Consider the following 26,853-nt stretch of genomic DNA (forward strand, 5'->3'; position numbering starts at 1 on the left):
AGGATATGTTTCCCTATATAATGAAATTCATAATTTGCTGTCTACAGTGAGTGCCAAATTTTCAGAGGTACAATATTATTAGGATTATTAGGATTTTTATTAATGCCACTACTACTACTACTACTATTACTACTAGTACCACTACTACTACTACTACTAATTATAATAATAATAATAACAATGTGTGACTATAAAGTATTTGTAGAGACCAAAAAAAAAAAAAAAGATCCTGGGACGCCATCGTTGATAAAAAAGAGCAAATGATAGCAACTTACACCTTTTGTTGAGGACCAGTGTGACTGTAGATGGCGGCTTTGCTGTGTGAGTGGCGATCAGCGCCCTCTGGCGGCAAATGATATAAACTACAAGAACTGGTGGCTAATTTCAAAGACTTCAAGTAAAATCTCTAATTGATCTGGTGTGTTAGATTTAACGACAATATCCATCCATCCATCCATCCATCCATCCATCCATCCATCTTCTGCTGCTTATCCTGCACTCAGGGTTGCAGGAGATGCTGGATCCTATTCCAGCTGGCAAATACATAGACAAACAACCATTCACTCACTCATTCAGGGCAATTTTCCAATTTTTTCCCAATTAACTTGCTGCATGTTTTTGGACTGTGGGAGGAAACCCATACAGACATGGGGAGAACAAGGTCCCCTTGTCGTAATTGAACCAGGGTCCTTCTAACTGTGAGACCAAAGTGCTAATCACTGTGACACCGTGCTGCCCCTTCACCACAATAATTTGCTTAAATAATATAATGAATTCTAAAAATGTAAAAATATCTGTTTTTGACAATTACTTAATTTCCCCAAATTTTCAAGTTTTGTTGAATTAATTGCTAGGTTAAATAATGAAGGTGGGAGCAACAGCTTGAAGCTGAGGTTTCAAGTTTGTTCTGAATTTGTGTTTAAGTAAAGATCTCCTAAAATGCAAGTTCGTCACCAGTTGAGACATAAGACAGTCGTGCAAGTGACAAAGCCAGAGTTCAGGACAAACCATGTCAGTGCACAATCAAACTCATAGACACAAGCACTTGTTTTATTTGAAAAAAAGTGAATCGCTATGTACAGTACATAAAAAACGTGATCTGCCCTAAACTTATTGTCTTTTTGCCCTTCACGCGGTCTTGTTGTCCTGACGGGGGACACTGCACCTCGCTGCCAGGGGGCATTTTCTGCACAGACAACTAAAAACAAATAAAATAAAATAAAAATAGAATAAAATTAAATAAAAAAAAAAAACACACCACATCTTCATCCTTTTTTTTGTCTTCTCACCACCACTTTTTAGATAACAAATAGAAACCAAGGGAAAATATAACAGGAGCTGTTCTATTGAATTACAATTCGTAATTTTTTTTTTTTTTTTTTTTTCTTATTAAGCTGAGCATGTTTTGCCCCCTGCCGAGCTAAAAAAAATGCCCCTGGCCCCGTGAAACCCCGACCCTCCCGGCCCTGATTTATACAACCGATCCCGACTTGGGCTTCAACCAGAAAGCAGGACCTCATGACAAACAACCGCTATTATCAGCGCTTATCGACAACCTCGCCTTGCGCCTCACCGTCAGATTTACCAGCCCGGTTCAGTGGATGGAGATACGGGGGTCTGGCGATAGAAGCTGATTCAGGGGAGCAGAAAGCAAAAAAGAAAAGAAAAAAAAAACACATGGCTGAGTCTTTTGTAAAAGTATCCGAATGTCTTCCTCCAGGCTGCTAGCCCTTGTGTGAAAATGATTGCATAACTCTGAAAAAGTCTCCCCTTGTCACGACACCCCCTTCTGCAAACATTACTCACGACATTTTATTTTGATGGCTCGCCGTTTCCAACCCCCCTTTGCAGAGAGAAGACAGTTGACTGAGGACATCCATAAACTTGCAGCTCCAGGCGGCGGCGGATGTTTCGAACATGACGGGGGCGCGATCACGAGCGAAGACGGGGGTCGCAGGATGTTGGTATTGAAGTTCACCGCGTTACTTCGGCAAACCGATCCAGGGAACGGATGAATGCGAGTGACATACGTGTTGAATGGGACGGGGCCGCTCTGCATGTCTTTCATGAGGCTTCGTGAGCGCGCTCAGACCGGCTCTCGTAGAGCAAACATCCTTCAGATCCTTTCATCAGAACCAATAAATTAGACCAAAAACATGAAACGTACAAAAAAATGAAGGAATGTTAACAGGCATACACACACACACGCACACACACACACACACACAGGAGACATCTACATATGATCTAAGTAAGTTATTGGTCATTTCGGCCACTCTGTATTGGGAAACGTTCGTCGGGCTGGGAGGGAAGACGGGGCGATGGTGGTCCTCGTCTGCTAGAGGACGAAAACTGGCTTCACCTCGGCTCCCCTCGCCCAGTGTCTGCGCCGGACCCCCCTACGCCGAGCCCAGGTGGGTATTGGGTGGTGGGGGGCTGTCTTTGTGGCAGAGGAAGGGGGAAGGGGAGGTGCTATAGCTCACTGTGGCGCACTGGGGGCTCCAGCTTGTGCGACAGCGCGGTGAGGACCTTGTCGAATTTCTCGTAGCGCTCCAACTGGCTGCCCTCAGAGCCGCGGCTGCCCCAAAGCAGTCGCATCTGGAACTCCGTCTGGAAGATCTCATGGATTTCTGCTTGCACCTGGAATCCTGAAGGGGGAGAGGGGTTAGAAATTATTGGGAAGTTAAATTTTTGTTCACTGACTCCATACCTGCTTGCAGTGAAATGAGTATGCTATCTGCCTTATAAACATGTGATGGAAAGTAACTACAGTATACCCTTGTTTTTCGCGCAGATTACGTTCCAAAAAGAACCCGTGATAGGCAAAATCTGTGAAGTAGAAACCTTAATTGTTTTTTACAATTATTATACAATTAAATACCCTATTATACATTGCTGCTGTCGTCCTTATGTTTTTTTCTTCCGTCTTTATGGAACAAACGGAAGATTCATTAATTCCGTAATGCCGCATAACTTTTACCTTCCCTTAGCATGTCCAGAAGTTTAACTTTAGTTTAACTGCGATAGATAGCATCTTCCGCTGCCTATTGGACCCTGCCGCAGGAGCTTTTGTCGGTCCAGAGCGTTTTGTCAACATTATGGGTTTTAGAGAAACTCGAAATTGCAAGAGAATTTGCACATACGTAATGTAAATTTGGCAAGCTGTTTTACGTACGTGTACATATTAAACTGCAACGTTATTGACGCACAGGTAGAGAGGAAGCGGAGTGACTTTTTAGCCAATCAGAATGCAGAACACAATGCACGATGCAAATCCGTGAAGTAGCGAAACAGTGAACAGTAAACCGCGTTATAGCGAGGGATCACTGTACTGTGTAATAACACTCTAAGAGACTCATTTGCAAACAAAGCTCCTTTAAGAGCACTGCTAAGTTTTGAAATTCCATTGTATAATATATTCATATCACATGAAAAGCTCGGTTTATTTGACTTTTTTCTTTAGAATAGCTAATTTTGGGTCATGTATATTTATAATGCACCCGAGAAGTGATCTATCAATCTATTCGAATTTCTATTAAAAAATCCTGATCGTTGTTGTTTGAGAATTTCAAAAGACCCACTCTTCAACTTGTTTAATTGGTTGCATGAAGCCGGACAGCTCCGCTTTGATTATTAATCGGCTGACGGAGGGAGGCGATCGATATCAGGATATCAGAAACAGAAGACGGAGGGCAGAAACGAGAGATATTGACAGATGGGTCGATAATCTGGTAATGGGCTCAAAGTGAAAACCGATGGGGAGCAATTAATGAGCAGATCAGTGACAGAATAACTGTTTCAACACATACACCCACACGCACGCACAAATACACACACAGACACTGTAACATGTATTACTTAATAATAGCAATGAAATTTAGAAATCCTGACTTGATGGTCTTAAAATGTATTCACACATTTCATATCTATACCACCAGGGATGTGGGTGCGCTGGTAGCCTTTCCCAGCTGTCATTGGACGAGGCAGGGTTCAACCTGGACCGCTCATCAACCATTCAGAGAGCCACATATAAATGCATTCACCCTCTCATTCCCACGCCCGGGCATTTTAGGATTCAGCATTTTTTTGGACTGTGGAAGGAGAAGATGAAACCAAGGACGCAGGAGCTCCCAGACCCCCTGGCCTTTATATCATCTCCTTTCAGTGAGCAGGTGGCCTCTCCTTCCTCACCCTGCAGTTTGGTTTCCGTGTTGGCGCAGTAGATCCCGCCGTGATGTGCGATCGTGCGCGCCGCCTCCAGGTGGTGCATGACAACGTCCACGCCCACCTCCGCACTCTCCCAGGGCTCCAGGGCCTCCCCGAGGGACAGGCCGCGCTCCAGCAGGGACAGGACGGGGATGATGTTGGGGAAGGAGGTGTTGGACAGGACGCTGGACTCTGGAAAGCAAAAGCGTGTGTTCAGGCGTTCGTCTCAGAGGTTTAGACCGAGACATTGAACCCCGCGCTCACCTTTGCCGTCGTTCATATTCTTGAGGAATGGTTTGAGTTTCTTCTCATACAGAATGGCGCCCTCTGTGTGTCTCTGGCGTAGCGTCATCCACGTCTGCTCCAAGCGGGATATCTAAAGTGAGCAAATAAAAAAAAAATTAAAACTTTTTTTTCCCGAAAAGGGGTGAAGACGCTTTCCGGCGTTCTCCTGAGCTCTCCTTCTCCCACCTGCGGAAGCTCCAGGGCTCTCATCACAGCGGCGAAGCCGAACATGTTGCCCAGGTTGCCCTTCAGCTCGGCCGCCAGCTCGATGGTCTTGTGTAGCAGCGCCGCCCTCTCCTCGGTGCTGCCCGTGCAGCCCAGCAGGTCCATCGCCATCATGATAGACATGGTGTAGAACCTGAGGGGGCGGGGAGACCAGCAGGGGTTGAACGACCTCCGAACCAATCAAAAACCTAAACCCGGACGGAGCGAAGTGGAGTCCTCTTGCCTCTCTAGAAGATCTAGTCTTAGCTGGTGTCCGTGAGGTAGCGTGAGCAACTCCAGTCCCGAGGATACCCCCATCATCCGTTGCGTCTCCGAGGTGACGCCGAATATTCTCGCCACCTGTTGGGAGAATTTGAGGACAGCAGGCCGTCACGTGAAAGCGCCGAGTCTTTTCAGATCTACAGCGATGAACCGGCGATTTGCCGCTTACCGTACAATCCACCAGGGTGATGTGCCTCGCCGCCGTCCTGGCGTCCACCTCGGCCAGGAGCTCCTTCACTCTCTTCAGCACAGACATTTCCAGGGGCTTGTTTTCGGCCGGCATAATGCGAGACTGGTAGCTGGTCCGGGGAGGGAAAAATTTTAAAAGTCAATGCGGCCCCTGAACCAAAAAGTTTGCCCACCCCTGGTTTGGGGGGGGGGAGTCGTCGCCTTGTTGGTGTCTTCTTTTCTGAGTTTGTAGCGGAAGTGTTTCGCTCTTTTCTGTCTTCCTTTCTTGGCCTGTATGGGGACCGAGTCTCTCGTTTTGTCTTCCTCCGCCCCCGGGGTCACTGACAGATTCTCTGGCCAGAGAGTTGGTGCGGCGTCATCGTGCATTGTTCATCATGCATGTCACAATTAGTTATTTATTACAGTATTGATTATCCTAAAAGTAGATCCATGGATGTTTTCCATCCCTCCGATTCAAGATTTTTATTGTTGTGTGGGTTATAAGAATATGATGCAAATAGCAATGGAGCAATTTTATCCAAATGTATTCTATTTTAGATCGTTCATTTTTAAAATGACATTTTTAAACATATTAAACGTGTTAAAACGTGTTAAAAATATTTTTGTCGTTCTCAAAACATCGCGCACACCTCACAGGCGACAGCTTACAATCCTGTAAGGCCCTGATATGGAGACGCTGTGCGCTGAAGTTCAGCGGTAGAAATCACATTAGCACAGTATGATTAATATCTTAACCGTCTATTATTTTGCATATATTCATATTTTTTTGTTGTTCAGAGAAATAGACCTTTTTTATTCATGTTGACAGGTTGACTGCACGTGTCAGTAAAAGGATGACAGCACACCGAGAGGGTATGACAGCTTTGGTTTGCTGCCGGTGGAAAATTTAATACCGGCTTTTTTTTTTTTTCATAAATACAAGAACGACTCAAATAAACATTGAGTATTTTACTTAAAAGTAACGTTCATCCAAATGTCTTTTTTTCAGGGTTCAATATGTTTTATCGCACGCAGAAATATAATTTAGTTTTCTCTGCAGTTGTTCATTGATTTAAAAAAAAAAATGCAACGCATATTTTGTGCATACATAGCATAAAGGCAAAAAAAAAAAAAAAGGTTATATGCCGTGGTAATTTGTTTTTAATCTAGAAACAAACTCTGTGTTTTCTTGACTGTGGGGAAAACGGGTCCAAATGGCTCTTTGAGTGGTAAAGGTTGCCAAACCTTGAAACTACACAATGCGACAGCAGACAACTTTACAGGAAACAGCTTTCAAATTTCAAATTAAAGAAAAAAACATGACAGGCAGCAGGTAAATTATTGCACCGTAATAACTCTACTAACCAATAAATACTTACTAAGCTAAAAAAATACCATTCCAAATAAGGAGGGGTCTGTGGTCTGTGGCCCGGCTCTAGTTTCCGGCGAGCGATCATTAGATGTGCCGTGGAAAAATACCCAATTTCACCTGATTGATCCAAAAATGATTTATTCAATGCAAATAATGCGTCTGTACGTCTATGTGGGCAGCATTCCGTGACAGGCAGAACAATGAAATGCTCTTCCACTAGATGGCAACAGGCAGTGAATTAAGCAGCACATCGACCTGCTGCTGCTCAAACAGAAGAGTAATTAGTGGCGCTTCTATTGAGACAGCGGCAGTGATACGCAATGGATAAATATTTTACAAGAAAAAGAACTCAATCAGTACTCTTTGGTCCTGAAGAACATTCTGAACCAGACGAAGGCCCAAGTATGAGTAGAGGTAAGAAGAAATTAAAAAGGTGAGCTCAAGACAATACAATTAAAGTTAGATTGTGTTTGGATTCACTTTTACCGGGAACACGGCCACGGTCCCAAGCCAACTTTAACGCCATCTCCAAACTAAACACCCTTTACTTCAAGATAAGAACACGGACTATATTATTCGTCTGCGTAAACAGACTGAGAAACAGGCGGCGTTGTTGAAGAAAACCACCAAGACGAGTGAGAAAAGTCGCTGAACTCATCGCTAAACCCAAACAGAGACATTAATACGACTCGCCGGTAAAATCATTGTAGAAGAAATGGTCGGGCTTAGCCCTGTTAAAGAAAATGCCCCACTTTCATTCTATTTAATTAAAACATTTTTGACATATTTATTTGGTGGTACGCCATGTGATTTTTCTAATGTTGAATATGTGCCGTGGCTCAAAAAAGGTTGGGAAATACTGATAAAAAGCACCCGTCCTGCCTCTTTCCCTTGCTCATCCACCCATTCATCGGCCTGCGCGGTTACATTTCCTAAATGCGTAATAGAGGATTCCACATACCTGGCTGGCCTGAACAGAGAGGTGGTCTCCACTTGCGGGGTGCTGAACATCACCTCTCCCTCCTCTTTTGCGTCCCCGTTCCTCCCCTCTTCCACCCGCAGTCGCTCCACGTAGCTCTTGGTGGGGGGCTTGGGCGGCCCCGCCGGGCAGGCTCTCAGGTCACAGTAGCTCCCCGCCGTCTCCGAGAGATGCGTCTGGAAGCCGGGGTGATGCGCCGGCGAGGAGTGGGCCGAGTGTGAGGAGCGCGCCGGGTGCTCCGGGGGGTTGTCGCCGGCCGAGGGGCTGAGCTGAGGGTCGCTGGAACGGCGCATGGCGGGGGAGGGCGGGACTACGGCCAAGGCCCGTCCGCCCGAATGGGCTCTCTGCCTGGTGACTGAGAGAAGGCGGGAGGCTTAGAAAAAAAAAAACAGAAAAATCCAGACAGCGCACTTGTGATTAATTCATGCGTCTGAGTCGGGCGCTTACTGGCACTGTAAGCGGGGGACAGCGGGGCCTCCCCCACCGGTGACAAGGGGCAGCGGTACTCCTGTATCTGGTCCATGCTCATCGCGCAGTTACGCATCGCGTCCTTATGGTGGATGGTCGACGGGCTGCGGACCAAACGATAAGGTCAAGGAAAAGGGTCGGGGGGAGGCGGCGTCGTGTTAGCAGGGGAGGAGAGGGGTTGCGGGCGGGGCGTGGTTAAGGATGTTAATGCTTGTCATTGCATGTTGAGGATTTTAGTCGAGGGGGAGGGGGTGCTCGCCCGGATGGACACGTTTTTTTTTTATCATATCCCACGTGTCGGAGGTCTTTAACCCTCGTGCGATCTTAGCATTGTGTTTACTCCCCTTGTCCTCCGGGTCGAAAATGACCCATAAGACAATCTTTGTACCCTAGTGGTGCACAGCCCACATGGAAACATAAACAAAAAAGAAGTATCACTTTTTCTCTTTAGGAAAGGTCATAAAATTTCAAGTTGGAAAAAAATAGGTTAAGGTGTTTTCTCTACAGCTGAATATGGTAGTTGGTAACTTTTGACCCGCAAGACAACACAAGGGTTAAAAGCAGGAGCAGAAAGCACGGCGTTTAAATACAAACAATCCACCGAAAGTGAGAGGGGACTCCAGATCTGCGTCGATCTGCTCCTCCTTCGTGAGGTCACGTTTCAAAGCAGCCTCGCTCTGTTTGAAACTCGAAATCTGTGAAGTGACACCCGGTGCAGGGGCGGGGAGGTCGGGTGGGGGTGAGGGGTTTTTCCTCTTTCGCTCTGCTACGAGCGGGCACTGATGTGGGTTACTAGGGGGTGGCGGGTGGAGGTGTAGATGGTGTCTGAGGTGAGAGGGGAAGTTAAGTGCACTCGTTTTTAGTGCTCACAATACAACACTGGTGTCGCACACACGCACACACACACACACACACACACAGACACACACAACCTGGGCATAGGTTCCTGCTCGGGCTTGGGCGTGGCCGCTGCTGTCTCGACCGGAGAGGGGCTGTCTGAGTCACTGATCGTGATGTAACAGAGAGTCAAAAATCAATCCCATGACCAGGATGAAAAGTTAGAGAAAAGTGGCGGCCATTTTTTTTTTCCAGACCCCCCTCCATCCCTCAACCCTCGACCCCCGAATGCACACCTGTGAGATATCATCTTCTCCGTGGTGAGCCCGTCAGTCATAGTGACGCTCCTCCTCTTGATGTACGCCCCCCGCTGGCTGGACGGCGAGTACGCCGAGCCTTGCTTGCTGGCCAGGGTGAAGGTGGCCTCCAGGTAGCGGAGAGGGAGCGTCCTGCTGACGGGACAGCAGATGTGGGCGCCGCTGGACTGGGAGATGGGCTTGCGCTGGCCCACGTAGAAGCGCACCAGGTCCTGGACCGAGTCGAAGCTGTCGGACTCCAACACATACTGGACCTGAAACGATGAATCCTCGGGGTCGGTCTGTGTTTGTGTTGCAACACCGACCGGCTATCGAATCATTCGTTTTTCACCAAGAAATCAGGGATTGGGACTGAAATATAAACCCAGGGTTATTACTTTATTATAGAGACACACCTCCTTGAAATGTAATGATATCAGTCATTGTGAACTGAATAGTTTGGAAATGGGTCCGAAAAATCCAATTTTTATTCTCCTTTGAAAACTCATTAATTTTTTTTTTTTTTTTTGATCTTTTACTTTTATTTTTCATACTGCTTATCCTGCACTCGGGGTAGGAGCCTATGTATACCGTCACTGGGCGAGAGTCACCAGCCACTGACCACATATAGAACAAACAACCATTCATTTTCTCACTTACATATTTCAGCAATGTTCAATTTAATTTTTAGAGATGATTTTCTTTCAAAATCTTTTTTTGCTTTGTTTTCGGCAGAAAAAATGCGTCATGAGCACCTTTGCAAGTGACTGACAAGCCAGTTATTCCTTGCAGTTTTTAAACAGGGTTTTAGCCACAAATAGAGACATTCATATATGGACAATTTCGGGTCTCCACTGAGCATCTTGTGGGAAAACCTGGAGGAAACCCATGCAGACACGGTGAGAACATGCAAACTCCAAACACCTGCCTCTGGGTTTGTAATCCATGAAACCATAACATTTAAATCCCTCCTTGCGCCACCCCAGCCTCCAGCCGCCTGATAGGTTTCATGCAATTTAAAGGTCATGTCCGAAATTACTCACCCATTCGTCCCGCCCTTCTGCCAGTGGAGGGGGACTATGGGATGAGTTTAAGCGGCAAAAGGAATTTTTCAGACAGGCCTTTCTGAGTTAGCTGTGCATTAGGGCGGCCGCAGGTAAGCTGCATTCACTGCAGAACTTGTGCTCATGTGATGTATCAAGTTCCAAACATATGTGTCACCGTCCAACAGCTAATTGGCTCAGTGAACACGGCATTAAGATATACTGGATCATCTTTGTTTAGCGCATCGCGGCGCTGCCTCCCAGACGCATCGCGGTCGACTGTCTGCACTTTTTAGGCTGCTATAAAAATGTTCACTATACTTACCAATAGTAATAGAGAATGGCTAACTCGCTACAAGGTAAGTGAGTCTCACTTTAAAGGTGCTCTGACTAGCTAATTATATGGTTATAAGTTGGATAGCAAAAGGGTTCGGGAAAAGACAGCACGTGGAGGATCACTTACCTTGGTCTCGTTGGACTTGAACAGCACTTTGCTGATCTTGAAGTGCAACGCCTCATTGTCCCACTGGCATGTCAGCACAAAATCGCCCACGCAGGTCAGGGAGTCGCGCACCAGGAAATCCCCGTTTCGCAAAACCAGAGTCTCCGACACCTGGACGGAGGAAAGATCACCCTTTCATATACCGGGTCACGTGCTTGAGAAACTGTAATATTTTGTGTAAATTCACAGACGTTAGCGGGGATGGATAACAAAAGATGAAAAAACAAGAGGTTATTGACCTTAGTGTTGAAATGAAAAAAAAAAGCTTATTTTACATTTATATACAAGACAGTAGGAGCTGCTGGTCATTTATATCCCGGGGAAAGTAAAAGTCGTCCTAAGTGGGTTGCGGTCGTTTCAACCATACACCACAAGAGGGCGGGAAAGACCCTTAGATTTTAGAAAATGAACAAGTCTACTTCTCCAGAGCTGACTTAGTGAATATTTTCCTTTTTCTGAGTGAGGGGGGGGGGGTTATGCTACAAATGTGTTATGAACTACAGGAAGACAAAACACAACAATTAGCTAGTAAAGGCCTAAAGCTCCAGGGGAGTCTGTTTTAGCGAGATTTAAGGGAACAAGATGGAAAGGAAGCATGAGCAGGAAGGAAGGAGACAATTTTTGCTAAGCAAATGTACAGCAAGTGCCCACAGGGTGAGTGTGTGTGTGTGTGAGAGAGAGAGAGAGAATCCCTGTTTCTATGCTGTTTTGGGATCCACGGGGTTTCCCGGGGTTTACACCAGTGAATAAATTAATATTTAATGTAAACTGAGAGGCGGAGGCCTCGCAGATGGCTTGGCACGAGAGACAGAACGCCGGCGCTTATGAACAGGTACCCACGTGCCTGCTGTGGTCACCGGCTGCCAAAGTCACATGCGCGCGAGCAGCTGTCCGTCGGGGTTTAACTTTGGCGATTTTGAGTAACGTCGTGATCCACATCGACTCACCGGGACTAACCTTGCAGGGAGCTTAGCTTTTAACGTGACAGCAACGTGCAATCATTTATTTTTTTTCATTCATTCACTCATTGCACGTGCAGCTTTTCCCGTCGTCGGGGCGGAACCACAGCCGATCTAAGCTGAGAGGTGGGGTCTGACACCGTAAAGACACATCTGACCTCTCATTCACAACTTAAACAAACCCGCAGACTGTCTGATAACGGGGAAAACACACACTTTGGGCCCAAGGAACAAAACACCCAATAAAACCAAAAGCACTTTAATTGTCGTGCTCACGGCTCCTTTACGAGTTACTATTAAGTCACTGGAACGGTTTTCATTTGCTTTATTGATAATGTAATGAATTTTTGAATGTGTGTGTGTGTGTGTGTGTGTGTGGAGGTACCTCTCTGGGTATGTGTCCATGGTACCAGCCATGGCTTCTGATGTCAGCAGGGCTAAGTTTCAGCTCCTCCTCCAGCTCCTTACGTAGTTTCTCAGGGGGAGACTCCAGCAGGTACTTCTCCTTGGAGAACTGCACAGGACAAACGAGGGAGAAGGAAAAAGAAAACAAGAGTTCTAGTGGGAGTGGGTTTCTGTCATGTGCATTATTCTGATCAGGTGGTTCAGGGTCTTACTTAAATTCTTGTTGACAGTGAAATAATACATTTGTTAACAAATCATGTGAGCTATGTTATTTTTGAAAAAAAAAAAATATATATATACTTGATGCTGCGTGATCTATGATTTGGGTGCACATTAAAAAAAAATTGTACTGGATTAGTAATACACACACACACGACAATCCATTCAGCGCTGACATGATTACAAGGAGGGTGAAATCCTAAGTAAGTGCGCACACACACAGTAAAAGGCTTTAACATTTGAAGTGGTAGCCCAAAATTGTGTGTGATGCCCAAACACGCACACACACACACACACACACACTCAGACACAAACACAGATCCAACACACATCTGGTGGGACTGCATTTCAGATTTCAAAACCTCGTATATCTGCCTGCACACTCCGGGGAAATTTCATGGTAAAAAAATGTGGATAAAAATATTCATGTTTATTTACCAGTAAATACTTTTAAGATGTGTTTGAAGGGGATGATGACGACAGAATAAGTCAGGGCTTCTTTGATATATACTATATAATATTCCAAAACTGCAAGTGTGTGCATGTCGCGTTTGCATCGGTAAAAATCACTGTATGTATTAATATACAAAATATGTGTAATAACAGGGGGTTCCACGCAGGAGCAGAGCGGGGGGGTCTCCTCTTCTACTGGTATGAAGAGAAATGAGACAGGAGACCAAAACAAACAGTAGACAGCCTCTTCGCCGAGGCCCGGCTGTCGTTCCTCCTGTTGTTTCCTTTCAGTCTCTCACTTCTTCTCCTCTCCTTTCTCTCCGCCGCCCATTTCCCCCGTCTCCTCCCAGCCAGCCCGGGTTTTGGGAAGTTGTCAGTCTGTTGCCGAACAACAGTCGTCCAGGGCGGGTAACTGTGATGATATGTGTGCATGCAGACTTTCATACTGCTTTCCTGTGTGTGTGTGTGTGTGTGTGATAAGAGGAGACTACAAGGGCCAAACAATCGATCTCATAGTCTCCAGGTCAGTGCAAGATGAAATTATTAACTTCCTGTTCTCCTCGCTGCTTTTCCCTTCTCCTCTGCCTCTCTTGTCCTTCTTGCTCTCCTCTCTTCAGGGGCAGAGGAGGAACGCCACGGAGGCTCAATCTCCCTGATTAGATTTGAGGTGTGTGTGGCTGTGTGTGTGTGTGTGAAAGAGAGAGAAGGCCAATGAAAGAGCAGAGGGGTCAAGTGTGCAGTTATTGCTTTTCCTTGTCTCCGTGGAAACCCAGGGGAGGCCTGCCTCTGAACTGATGCTCCACAATGAACCCGGTGTGCGCACCCGTGTGTGTGTACGTATGTGTGTGTGTGTGTGTGTGTGTGTGTGTATGAGGGGTTACTGGGCAAATTGAAATGTCAGCGTGGCTCTATTTATGATGCAGTCAGTGGAACAGGCTGGGCATCAGAGGGGACATGTTGTCTCAGGGGCCGCGAAAGAGGACGTCAATAAAAACAGCGGATGGAAAAAAAAAAGAAAAACAACGAACGCTTTTTGACAAAGATGCTGACAAACTCCGGTGCTAGCGGAGGCGGAGGGAGAGACGGCGGCATGAACCGGAGCACAGGTGTCCCGATCTGTTTATCCGAGCAGCCCGGCCTGGGAGGGAAAAAAAATCCGCAGGACTAAATGTAACGAGCCGCCCATTTTAAATGCATCCGCGGCGAAAACATCTGCGAAGATTTAAACGGACGGGAAAGCGTCGTTTATCACAAAACATCCACTCAGGGCGACGGTAACTCAGACCGCCCTCATTAACTAAGTGTATTTGAAATCCATAAGTCGAAGTGGGTCAAGGTTGTAGCGTTCCCCTCGCCCAGACGCTCTCTGAGCCACAAATGGTCGTCGCGACCCGGGCGCTTGACACTTGCGCTGTCGTTTGTGAGTTTTAGCTTTTAAGAGGCTGCCGGTTCAAATCCCTGCCCTCGGAGCGGGTAAAGCCATCCTTCACATATGGTGAGCGACACACTCGAAAGTCATGTACTGTTATTCTTTTTTATCAAAGATTTACTAAACCGAAAGTTGTTGAAGGAAAAGCTTGTACGGAAGACTTCATCTCTTTATTTATTACAACCCCTGTTCTGACACAATCGACCAACATGAAAGTAGCGTTCTAAGAACTTGAATTTTGAGGAATTGGATTCTGTTCGCTGGCAGCCTTTATGGGACTATGATACAATCAAACGAAGCAGTAAAATGTGCATGTGTATGTGTGTGTGTGTGTGTGTGTGTACGTGTGCAAGTTGGTGATTAACTTATCGTAATTCGGTGTAAAAATACATGGTAGTGTGCTATCCTGGTCTAATGAAGTTTTCTTCATATGTACACTATTCAATAAAAATGTAGAATTGAAAATAAACACAGGTGAGCCTCCTGATTGGCTGCCGTTTTCACAAGGATTGAACTTGGGCAAAGGGGGGGGGGCGTTAGAGCAATTTGAGATCTTATTCCTTACAGTTCAATTTTTTTCTGTGTATTGTTGTATTACTGTTATATTAATGTCTATGTGTTGTATTATTGTTATATTACTGTCTATGGAAGTTTTTAGTCATCCAGCTCACGGTTAATTATTTTCGAAATCTTTTCGTGGCAACCGGACTGGAATTTCTCCCCTCTCATCGGAAACATTTTTGGTAACGACATATTTTGACGACAACTGTGTTAGTTTATGATTTGTAGAATTCCTCTGGAAAACTCACATGAAAGTAAAAAGTCAATCTCACAAGATAACACATGGGTTTTGGTTATTTAATTATCAATAGTATGGTTTTTTTTTTTCTTTGTCAATAGCCTTGTTGCCTTTTTCATACTTGTTGTCTGTGATATTTATGTATATATTTTTTTAAATATGCATACAGGCGGAAGAGTCTGTCTGCTATCTGCATTCATTACCTGTGTAATGTTGTTCATTAAAATAATGTTATTAAAAGAACAAGACAATATGGTGTCGGGATAAAAATTCTCCCACGTGCCGCCACGTTTCTAACGGCCACTTCTGTCAACCCTGCTCTCTTTTCTGCCTCTTCCTTAAAATGTATAACAGCAGCTTCCCTGGAGTAAATAGCCTATTATTGTGGCTATTGTGTCTGTATGTCTGTTATTTTCTGAAACAGAACTCTGATTTCTGCACCGCCCTCTAGCGGACGCATTGCTTAGCAGCCATGGCGATGCAAAGCACGCATGGCAAGTTTGTGTGCGGTGACGTTTGAAACGGAGGTACGGCTATTCCATTCTCATCTCCGGGAATACTTTGCTTATTTCTTTAATTTATCCTTGTTTTTTTTAATTCTTATTCTAAAGCCGTTTCAACCGAGAGCCTCAGACAGCACTCCACTTGGACTAGCCCAATTCTTAATGTTAAGCTACGGGGAGCGCAGAGGCCCTCTGAGCACCGTCGCGGCAAACCTGCTTTTATGGAAGAAAAGGGAGGGGTGGTGGTGGGGGGCGGAAAAGGCGACAGAGCAAAGACAGGTTTGGGAATAAAAAAGAAAAAAAAAAAAAATCGCTGTTGGGGGGGGAGCTAGCCGCTCACAAAAGGAGACAAGGCGGTGGAGCCAGGGTGGAGCGGGCCACATCAAAAGACCAAAATTACATTCCTGGCATTGTCACCATGAATAGGTGAGTTACATTCATACCAACGCTGGAGTCCTTGGTCGCCACGGCAACTTAACATTATGCTCATTTGGTGTGTTGGTATGCGGAGGAAAGAAGAGCCCTCTGTCTTCCGTCAGCTACATGACAGAAATACAAGTGCACGAGGCAGGAGCCGGTACTACTGCTACTTTCCCTGTATTTATACTACACGTACTACATCAACCTGCTTTCTACGAGTATCTCCACTGCTACTATTGACATTGTACTTCTTCCTTCGAGTAGTTCATTTACTACTTTACTGCTTTTGCACTATTCCTTTTCGTAAATCTGCCTTTTTCTTTGTGGTGCTGGTGAACGAAAACACAAAAACTTACAAGGGCTGTAAAGCGAGTACAGAATCCTGTTTAATTCACTTTAAAGTAGCACAGAATTGCAGGGTACTTAGTGAGGTTTTTTTTTTTTTTCTTCTTGCCTTCTAAGTGGGCAGGCAGCTGCAGAGGCTCCACGCTGTCAAGCTGTCAAGCCGCGCCGAGCATATCGAGCCAGCCGGGCAGAGGGAGGGGCAGGGAAGGAGCGTCCGGCCAATTTGCAGACTAAATCTAAATGTTGATCCCTGATCAAATGTATCAGTGATTTACAGGGCATATGGTTTATATTGATATCTATATATTTGTTATATCACCAGGCTACAAAAAGCAAGCCTTGCAGGGAGGGAAAGTAGATTTATGGTTGGTGCGGCGCCGTCGGTGTGGCAGTCTGGTTCCTGTTTCTGCCCCCAGCTGTGAAGACGTATCTTTGACCCAAGACACTGAGCCTCTGCCCTCCCCCATGCAACGCAAACGCGATCCAAAAATGAATATATTGTATCAATTTGAAATACTACCATTTCAAAAAGCAGGAAGTGACTGTGATAACAACCAATCCCGGAGCCGGTTTACCAGGAGTCCACAGGGGGGGTCAAACCTCCACCCTGCGAGGTTCCTCTCAACTGTTCGGCAGACCACTCGGTTTTCTGCACTGAGCACACTCAGCTGAACTTGTCGGCACTGAGCACCGTCTCGCTCTCTCGCTCTTCCGCCGCAGCTTCAACCCGCAACCCCCCTGCTTCACGCATGTCGGCCTCCGATACAGATACACTGAGAAGTCCGGGAATGAATGCGGAGGAGGAACGTCTTCAGGAGTAGTGTTTCTGACTGATGTAGTATCACTAACTCGGGTTTCTTGTCCTCCGCCAACCAGGCCGGCGACTGTTGAACTGACGATACGGCGCCTAGAGCTTATTTAACGTGCAATTCCAATAAATGTTTATTGAAATAGGCTTTCTCCTTCTGAGAAACTATGATTACAGTGTCGCCCGGACACTGTAATCGATCTAAAACTATACCGGAGGGAAAGAAATGAGTGAAGCCACCCTGAGCTGGGCTGGTTGATGGCTGATGGCTTGATTTTGAGAAATCTTAATGGTATGACCTGATATGTTACCTTTGGTTTTTTTATCGCACGGCGTACCTTTCAGAAAACAAATCCTCGGGTTTTGTGGCGCAAGCCAAAGCACGTGAGATCACGATTTAACGTAGGGTTGATGAGACCCCCCCTCCCGGGGTATCATAACAAAAGACATCAAGTATGAAAAACGACCGACACAGGCGCAGAGACAGGACGACGGAAAGACGGGTTAGTTCAGGAAGACAGGCGGCGAAAACCCATTAATGTAGACGCACAGAGAGGAAGACAGGTCGCCCATTAGCTGCTGAGAGAGAGTTTAGGCAATTTAGCAGCTGATGCAGTTCTGGCTCCCCAGAGGAGTCTGTGCGTATTAGTGCGTGCATGTGTGTGTGTGTCTGTATGCACGTGTGTGTGAGTTAGACTGTGGCACCTTTGATGGATGAGGCTTTATGTGCGTGCAGGCCTGAGGTAGGAGGGAAGTAAGAGTGGGTTATCAAAGATTGGAGCGCTGTTAAAGGTTCGGATCCGTTCGTTTGGGCGGTTGGTTCAGAACTCGCTTTGGTCCCGGTGGGTCCGATTTTTTTTTTCTGCTCAAGATGGAGTTTCTCAGCCTATTTTTTTTTCCCCGATCGCATTTGTTCCTACCGTGAGGGGGGGAGCGCGCGCTCGGCCCTCTGACCTCCCATCCGATTGCGTCGGTGCGAGTGCATCCGACTGCACAGCGGGATCCATCGCCTAATTTACACCCATTTCCATACAGCGGGCCAATTAGATGGCCCGCTCGGTTACCCCCGGCGACCACAGTGCCACAGAGGGGCTGAAAACTGATCAATCAACATCAGAGGCCCTGACAAAAGGGAAAATCTCAGAAGAAAAACACACGAAAAGCTCGTAAGAGGAGTAATTATAACTGATCGTGGCCCCTTCTGGGACCAGACTATTTCTGTTGATTACTATTTTTCATGCAGCGGTGCTTGCTTTCGCCACACAAGTGCAAGAAGCGGGACATAAAAGAAATAAAAAATAAAGCATACAGATGGAGTGCACTGTGGCGCCCTTGGATCTAAGAATATGTCAGAAGGACCCTCTCCTCTTGAGCTGGTAGGCCAGCCTCTAACCCTATTGCCATGGCAACGCCCTAAAGCGGCATTGGTGTTTGGGGGGGGTAGGAACTGGCTCACGCTGAGGACCCCGCCTCCTGGTCTCACATGCACTGACTGTGGTCGCACGCATATACATCCCCCCTTTCCACTCAATTTCACCACTCTTTGGGGACGATAGAGACGGGGGGATTATGACATGAAGACCCTAGAATCCTTCCATCTCGCATTACCCCCCCCCACCCACCCACACACACACACACACACACAGGCGTCTACGCATAATATACGGGTGTATATATACATATGAGGCCAATATCGCTACTCTCCAGACCCCTGTAATCCCTCCGTGCCCCCAGGCCCGATTTCCAGTGTTCCAGTCCCTGCTGCTTCACGCAGGTATCAGGGGCTGCGGCTCACATGTGAAATGATATGACCATTAGAGGGAGTGCTGGTGACGCTTTTTCTCATTCTTCCGAGGCCCTCCATAACCCTCAGGTAACGTGCATGCGCATCTCACTGCAGTGATGTAAGAGTACGTGCAAGCACACACACACACACACACACACACACACACACACACACGAACACACATAGACGCGCAAGTGCATCGCACAGGCCGAAGCGGTCAATCATTGTGGAAGAGAGAAGGGACCCCCACGCTGAGTGGCAGATGAATATGACATACAGCTCCATTGACGCTGGGACAGCGGGAGGTGCACCGCTCCTGCCTATCTATCAGATCTCTTTCCTCTGCATGCTGTATTCATCAAAAAAACCTATGCTAAACATTTTTTTTAAGAGGGGTTTGATGGAAATTAGGTCTTTAGGTCATTTGGAATAAGCATGTGTTAGATAACCCCCACACTCATCCACCTCACTGTGGCCACACCCGAGCTCTAATTAGCACGACCACCCACCGCCCCATGTCAATGTCCCAACCCCTCGCTTCTAAGCATTTTTTCTAACCGTCTATAATTAATTCAGCATTCAATGACGCATTGTCAATGAAAGATAAAAAAAAAAATCTTTGTTTTTGTAGCATTTTCACATTTCATGGATTATTGTTACACGTGTGATTCAATTCAATGCCAAGACGTGGAAAAAAAAATGGTTATGGAGGAAAGAGGTGCAGAGAGAGAAGGGGGTTGTGGGACTATGTCACCTGACATTGACTATAAAAGCCGTCAATAAATCTTACAGTCCGCCATGACGGCTGTTGGTTTGGTTTTCTGCTCTTGATGGGGCTCGTCGGTCCCGTCTCAGGACAGCTCTGACAAATGACGGTTGTCGAAACACCATGCCGCTTTGAAACACGCATGCATTTACATTTCATTTAAAAAAAAATATATATATATATGTGTGTGTGTGCGTTTTATCCTGGGACTTATCGGGATGGAGACCCATCAGACACAAACCATATTGGCTTGAGCATCTCCCTTTCAAAGGACCAAACCCCCCCTCTTCCTCTGGGTCTCTGTCGACGAGCACCATTCATATTTTAATGTCTCTTCCTCTGTGATTCACTTTGTTTTCCCGCCTTTTGTATCCAGCTCAATGATGTATCGGGGCCGTTCCTTGCCTTGCTCTGGCATCCCTTCTTCCTCATCAACCGTCTGACCAACATCCGGCGGCTATTTGAAGTCCAGTCCATGACGCTCATGTGTGTGTGTGTGTGTGTGTTTGTATGTGCCAAAGGACATTATGCAGAGAGTCAGCTGCCTAAAGGTCTTATCGTCCTCTCATTCTACAGCAGCAGCTATTGGCAGAAATATTAATTTGTGTCACATCAGCTCAAGATAAAACTACAAATCATGATCTTAGGCACATTTCTAAGCGGTGAGAATGGGCTTCTAACTTGATAAGCTTGCTTTTAGGTCAGAGTTGAGTGTAAATACCTAGTAATTACAAGAGGTTCATGTTAATCTTTTACTTTCCTGACTTCAGGTATGGCGACAATTTCATTTTAATCTTTATTTATCACGAGACATTTCTTTTGCAAACCCGTGTTTGTAGGGATTTAGACTTGAAACCCTAAAGACCTGCTGTGAAGTCAGCTTCAAACTCAGTTTTTGTTGAAAGATTAAAAATACACACCGGCGCAGCGTCGGCATAATGAAGGTCATGAACTTGTAAAAGATTTAGATAGCATTTAATCTGTAGATAATGCTTTGGAGTTAGGATTATTGTAAAAAAATAAAATAAAATATAGCCAAAAATGTGTGTATATTTGGCCTAATTTTAGGAATCTAAAAAATTTGTATTGATGCCCCAAAAGAAAAGGAAAAAAAAAATTAATTGGTTGACCTCTAAACCAAACACTTTGATATTCATAGTCATGAACAGTCACTACCGCTCAGAGGTTTAAATAGATGTACACAAGTATGCAGCACACACACGCACACACACACACACACACACACACAGCTTTTAATGATGCATTAATGAATACCCCTCGAGCCATTTCCCCAAAGCCTCTGCATGAGAACCCCCGCATCCAAAAAACAAACAAACAAACAACAGAAAACCCGCTCGGCCCGGGCTGCCGCTCCGATCCCATCGGTGTTGACATGCGTTCGATTGAACGATCGCCGGGGTGAAATTGACGGCCTGCTTCCACACGATTCTAATCAAATCAGGTTGATGCATCAGCTGACGACACATCATAAGATGTGATTGGACACCCACTTAATGCATGTGGATTGGTAAACAGCTGAGGAGGGGTTCAATGATCTAAACCTGTATAGGCCAGTATAAAAAACCCAAAATTCTTCCCACTGGCAAAAGAAGTTCCTCCAGCATCTCTCCTCCTCCAGGAGCTGAAACACAGGCCGTGGCCTGGAGGTGTTAAAAGCTCCGTAGATATGGCGCCCGGATATCACGGCAGGGGGGATCGCATGCAACATCTCATCCTGTCGAATCAGCAGTGCCACACCTATAAGTGTTGCTATGGTAACTCCATACTCTGCACGACCCAGCTGGTGTGATTCCCCGAAGAAAAAAACGTATGTGTGCGTGTGGGAGGTCGGTTAATGTGTCCCCTTGCGTGCGTGTGTGTGTGTGTGTGTGTGTGTGTGTGTGCTCTGCCATGTGCATTGGGGTGCACTGAAGGGGAAAACACGGCTGGTTCAGAGCACTTATTGTAGCATCGCCTTGGGTTTGGACTGCCTGCCTGGTGTGTGTGTATATGTGCGTTTGCATGTGTGTTTGGTCTTTTTCAGGGCCAAGCAAGACTTTAAGAACCCCAAGATGGAACGAATATGGATCAGAACTGATTAAAATCTCATTGTAAAAAGCCAGATTCTGGTTGAACGCAAAGCAGCGAGGCCAAATCTTGCCAGTCAAACTCCTCAGCTCGCATAAAAACACACCAAGACTGTACTTACGCTGACTTATATCTTTCGGTCAGGCAGATATTAAATGAGCGAGGCATCCGGAGATGATCAGATGCGCGGACGCACTCTTTATAAACATTGCATCGCTCTGCGTTCTGACTTGAGAGGTCATGACAGGCGGGAACTCGGAGAAAATGCAATCCGACAAACTCGCATTTCCGCGAAGAACACAAATCCGACCCGCCTGCGTTATGTTGATAGGGATGTAAAGATATAAAGGTGTAAAGAACAGCCCCACCCCCGTCTCTTCCGGTGTCTTCAGGTTCCTTCTGGCCTTTTGGAATATGACTCATCGATAACCTTCCCGTCACTTCACCACCATGTATTCCTCCTCTGAGTTGACAGCGAGCTTCTCGTTCCGCCTCCCAATGCACTTCGGACGAACGGCGCGGCCTTTCATCCCGCCTTATCGCACCGACCGGCTCGTATCATCTTCACCCCCCTCTGCGTCGCAAAGAAACGTCACGCCGCCTCCGTTCATTGACTTTTCCTCTCCTCCGTCTCTACTCATTTATTCTTCTGCCAGTGATCCTCCTCGCCATCTCACCGCTGGCAGATCATCCCTCACCACGGCCCGGGGTCCCGCTTCAGCCTGACATCCCTCCACATATCATATCATCCTCCTCATCCTCCTCCCCCTGCGATCCGCTCAGCCGGCCCGTCGGCAGCACTGACCGAAGCGTAGATGGGTTCGAACGTGCGCGTGTGTTAGATTTAGATAACAGCGGGGGCATCGCCTTGTTCCATCTGTGAGACACGGCGAGGCGAAAACCGATGCATCAGCGGGCTAAGGAGAGAGGAGATAGATGCGCGTTTCTGATGGAAACCTCCGGAAACCTTGCATCCGCCGACGTTCGCTCCCCTTTACTTCTCCGTCACTGCCACCTATCGTCCACCGATTGGCTATGGCTTCAGTCACAGATCAATATGACATCAAATTTAAATCATCTTTATACAATATATGGCCACTGGATATTTCATAAACCGAAAACAAGATGACAACATTAGTTCAATGCATAATTTCTTTTTAAGATAACTTGTTATATTCAGATCAACTATAATGTCAGAGTATGTGTACTTGTGTTGTCAAGGTGACAGATGCTCTTTTTCAAATAAAGGGGATTTGTGTTTTCTCTTCAAGAAAGAGATCGCACGCACACACACACACACACACACACACACACACTCCTATCACCCCTTAGGCCTCACCGCCCGTCACTGTCATCTCCTCCTCTGTGGGTTGAACCTTTAATGGCTAATTTGCAGGCTTTTTGAGGTAAAAGGTCACCGCGCTGATGGATGGAAGGTCTGAGGACTCGTCAATATTGAACCCTCCCGCTGTTAAAAAACACAGGGGGTGGGCAGAGAAGTGTGCATAAATTTAAACGTGCAATTCCAGGCTTACACACGTGCACCTGCGCACCCCTGCCAATGCCACTAATTTCTCCAGTTTCCAATAGCAAGACATCACTCTGATTGTCCATGCTGGCGCCATCTAACTGCTAGTGGACATGTGGGGGAGGGAAAGTAGTGAAACAGGAAGTAGCCTTACTGGAGGGTAAATATTATTTTTTCATTCATTCATTATCTATCTAATCCTGCACTCAGGGTCACGGGGGTGCTGGAGGGAGCCTATCCCAGCTGTCGTTGGGCGAGAGGTGGGGTTCACCCTGGATCAGGCCCTGATCACTCTCTCATTGACACGTCATGTTGAACATACATCCAGGAATCTTCTTGCTGTCAGGTGGAAGTATTAATTACCGCACTGCTGTTTGTTGCCTGAGGGTAAAATGTATCTATTTTTCAAAATATATCAAATGTACTTTGCTAAGAGCGTCTTACTTTTGCAGCACTGCTTCCATCAGCTTTAGCATGCAAACAACATGGCGGCTTGTATGCTATGAACAACTTTGACTTGGCAAAACACAGGGAAGGCACTGAAATTACAACAAGAGGGATTTTATCATGAAATCCGAGTGCTGGAAATTACGTGCATCAGCACAGAGGTACTTTGAATGCAGGGCGGGTCCGGTATCCAGTCCCTGTGTGCTCCACCTCCACCTCTACTATTCCATAATTCTTTCCGCTGCTCCAATCAACTCTCAGAAATTAAATAAATCATTTTTCTTTCCTGCCAAACAAAATGTGAGAGGATTAGTAAAAATGCAAGCGATGTGTTTGGTTGGACACAAAGGTGAATCTCACCTTTGCGGACGGATTTGATAAAATTCAGAGGTGAAGCAGAAAGCGTGGGTCACTTAACATTTCGGAAACTGCTGTGAAATCTTAAAAAAACTACAATGTGAAGGCCGCGTCAGCGAGAGGCTGAAAGTCGACTGGAGAAAAGTCATGGGGAAAAGTTTATCCGCGCAGTCACGATGACATCGAACTCCCTGCTGTGTCGGTGCATACAAATACACACACACATACACACACACACACAACACAGATTGCTTAGTCACTGTACTATGACCTCTCATCTGGCCTTGGCACCGAACTAACACGACCGTGCATGCAACAAGACACGACTGCCACGCATTGCTGATGCGGCCGCAACTCAGAAGGGCGGGAAAAAGAAGAGAGGTAAACAAACGGCGGAAAGTAGGACAGAGGGAAGAGAAGATGCTGGAAGAGGAGATATGGAGGCGCGATGTCAAGGAAATGGAAATAGAAATGAGGAGCGTTTTGATCTCATAGGTGGTGGCGGTGGTGTGTGTGTGGGGGGGGGAGTCGATGCGGTATTTTTGGGACACATGCTCATACGGACACGGGCACATGAGCACACACGCACCCTCCCTCCCTCGTCACCTCTGATCATGCAGACAGGCAGAGAGATGCACGCCCTAGAGCTGTAATGCCATTGGCCAGCAATGATGTCATCCCTTCCTGGAGGTTGAGCAGGGAGCCGAGCAATTGGCTGCGCCGAGGCAGACAGTGGGAGAGCAACGCTGAGGTATCAGTTCCATTCATACATACGCACCAATGGAGTGTGTGTGTATATACGTGTGTGTGTGTCTGTGTGTGACCACTCCCCACAGAGGCATACAGGCAGAGCTATTAGGGCTGTGTCCATCATTCAGGGACACAGACAGTACCTACTGGGATGCTGCCTAATGGATGCTTTCTCTGTCTGTCTCTCTCACACACACACACACACACACACACACACACACACACACACACACACACACACACACACACACACACACACACACACACACACACACACACACACACACACAGGAAATTCTCCTCCAGTTTTCACAGATGCACACTTTCAAATGTAAGTAATTAGACATGCACTCACTTGCACACACAGCTGATGGGGGTTGGGGGAGTTGAAATGGGTGTTGTCCCTCTGTTGTTACCGGGTTGTTGTCATGGTGATGCAGATGGAGCTTTTAGTGCTAGCTTCGACTCTCTCACTTGCAATAAACTACACACACTCTCACCACCTCTTCAGATTGATGCACACACAGACACACACACAAACACACACACACTCCTTTTGAGGGCAGTCTTGCCCTTGCAGTGGCTTTTCAGCACACAGGGAGAAAATACACCAACACGTCAGGTAATGTGTGTGTGTGTGTGTGTGTGTGTGCATGTGTGTGAAGGTGTGAAGTGTAAACACTTGCACTAGACACACATATTTTGCTAAGAGACGCTCATGGGAAATTAACTTGTGATAGCCTTTTACAAGTGATGTGCGTTCACTCTCCCTACACTGTTTCTCTCTTACACGCTCTATGCTCCCCTCCCCCTCACACCACCCACACACACACACACACACACACACACACACTCTCTCTCCAACCCAGTGCCCCTTTTTAGACTATGATGTCACTCCAACTTGCAACTGCCTGCATAGTTGATGTGATTTCTTGCAGGATTTCAAATGTTATCATGGGATGCAAACCAGCCCTGAAATGTCTTGTAGCTACAACGGTATGAAAAAACAAGGAAAAAAGACAAAAACAAAATGCAGATCTGACAAATACACAAATCCAATTTTGACATCGAGAAATCCACTTTAGCAAGCGGGATAAAACACTGCAAGACGTCCCCGTATGAGGCGTAATTGCCTTGCTGGAGGCTCTGTTAGTTACTCTGTTGAATCACAACTCTTCTGCTTACTCATTACAGACATTAGATGTGGTGACTGCCATCTACCGCTCTCATCCATCCCTCTGTTTAAAACACTAAACTCCTGCTGAAAGTCAACGACAGAGTCCCGCGCGGTCCGCCGTTTGATCGCTGTGTCCGCACTATACATGGCCACAAGCGCAATCTAATTTGGATAGAGCGGCTCTGGACACGCTGTGAAATCTCGGGTTAATTACGTCAGTTTGGTGTCTGGGATTCTGAATCTGGTCCCTATTAAGGGTCTACTTTGGATGCCGGGCCTCAGCGATGTCCGCGCGCATGCGAGTTCGGCGCGTGCGTCCTACGCAGCGGAGCTAAAGGCATTAAAAAGACATTAAAGAAATGTAATGTTAACAAATGCAAATATCCATAGACCTCGGCTGTGCTAATTTACAAAGCTAGCTGCTGTGATACACATCGCCGAGGTATCGTGCATTCATTCCCGTTTTGTGTCCCGAGACACTTTTAACAATCCTGGGTCTTTTGGTAACTGGGGAAAAATAAATGACGCATTGCTAGTCCACAGAGGTTTTCCATAAATCAAACACATCCCATGAAATTTATAAGAAATTCCGAAAACCAAAACAAAAACAGCATCAGGAAGAAGAAATGATGCTTGATTATCTGAGCCTGGACGCTCACGCTTGATGAAAAATCTGGAAGTAATATTCAGCCAGTGTCGACTGGGGGGGATTATTTACTTCATAAACATTTTTATGTTCGATAACCATGAGAATCTCCTTTGTATCGCAAAGCTGGGGGTCAGAACCGTGAGAGCGTTGGTCTCTCACGCTGACGCGGCTATTTGTTTGTCGCGGGGGAAGTCGGCCCTTCGAGCCGCGGCCGTCGCCGATCAAACAGCCTCTGCCTTCTGCGAGGTCAGCGGAGGTCGAGGATGAAGGCAGTGAAACAATTGCTGGCCCCCCTGCATCAAATCCCTTCACTATGCCGCACT

General features: G+C 46.4%; 1 protein-coding gene across 2 annotated transcripts in view; it reads right to left on the minus strand.

The window, feature by feature from the left end:
- Positions 1–1,032: 1,032 nt before the first annotated feature.
- Positions 1,033–26,853, minus strand: part of sh2d3ca (SH2 domain containing 3Ca) — a 33,806-nt gene continuing 7,985 nt past the window's right edge. The window contains exons 2-13 of one of the 2 annotated variants that reach the window (XM_086152424.1): positions 11,987–12,115; positions 10,604–10,753; positions 9,098–9,372; positions 8,897–8,968; positions 7,944–8,068; positions 7,479–7,851; positions 5,147–5,276; positions 4,940–5,055; positions 4,678–4,849; positions 4,471–4,582; positions 4,192–4,398; positions 1,033–2,648 (exon numbers count right to left, since the gene is read on the minus strand). In XM_086152424.1, the coding sequence (XP_086008550.1) occupies positions 2,473–2,648; positions 4,192–4,398; positions 4,471–4,582; positions 4,678–4,849; positions 4,940–5,055; positions 5,147–5,276; positions 7,479–7,851; positions 7,944–8,068; positions 8,897–8,968; positions 9,098–9,372; positions 10,604–10,753; positions 11,987–12,115 (2,037 nt within the window). In that variant the 3' untranslated portion in view covers positions 1,033–2,472. The remainder of the gene's footprint in view (positions 2,649–4,191; positions 4,399–4,470; positions 4,583–4,677; positions 4,850–4,939; positions 5,056–5,146; positions 5,277–7,478; positions 7,852–7,943; positions 8,069–8,896; positions 8,969–9,097; positions 9,373–10,603; positions 10,754–11,986; positions 12,116–26,853) is intronic. The other variant, XM_086152425.1, reaches the window with a different exon arrangement.

Source organism: Fistularia commersonii, chromosome 9 (assembly GCF_037954325.1).
Source record: "Fistularia commersonii isolate RoL2024-O1a breed Wild chromosome 9, RoL_Fcom_v1.0, whole genome shotgun sequence".
Lineage (NCBI taxonomy): Eukaryota > Metazoa > Chordata > Actinopteri > Syngnathiformes > Fistulariidae > Fistularia > Fistularia commersonii.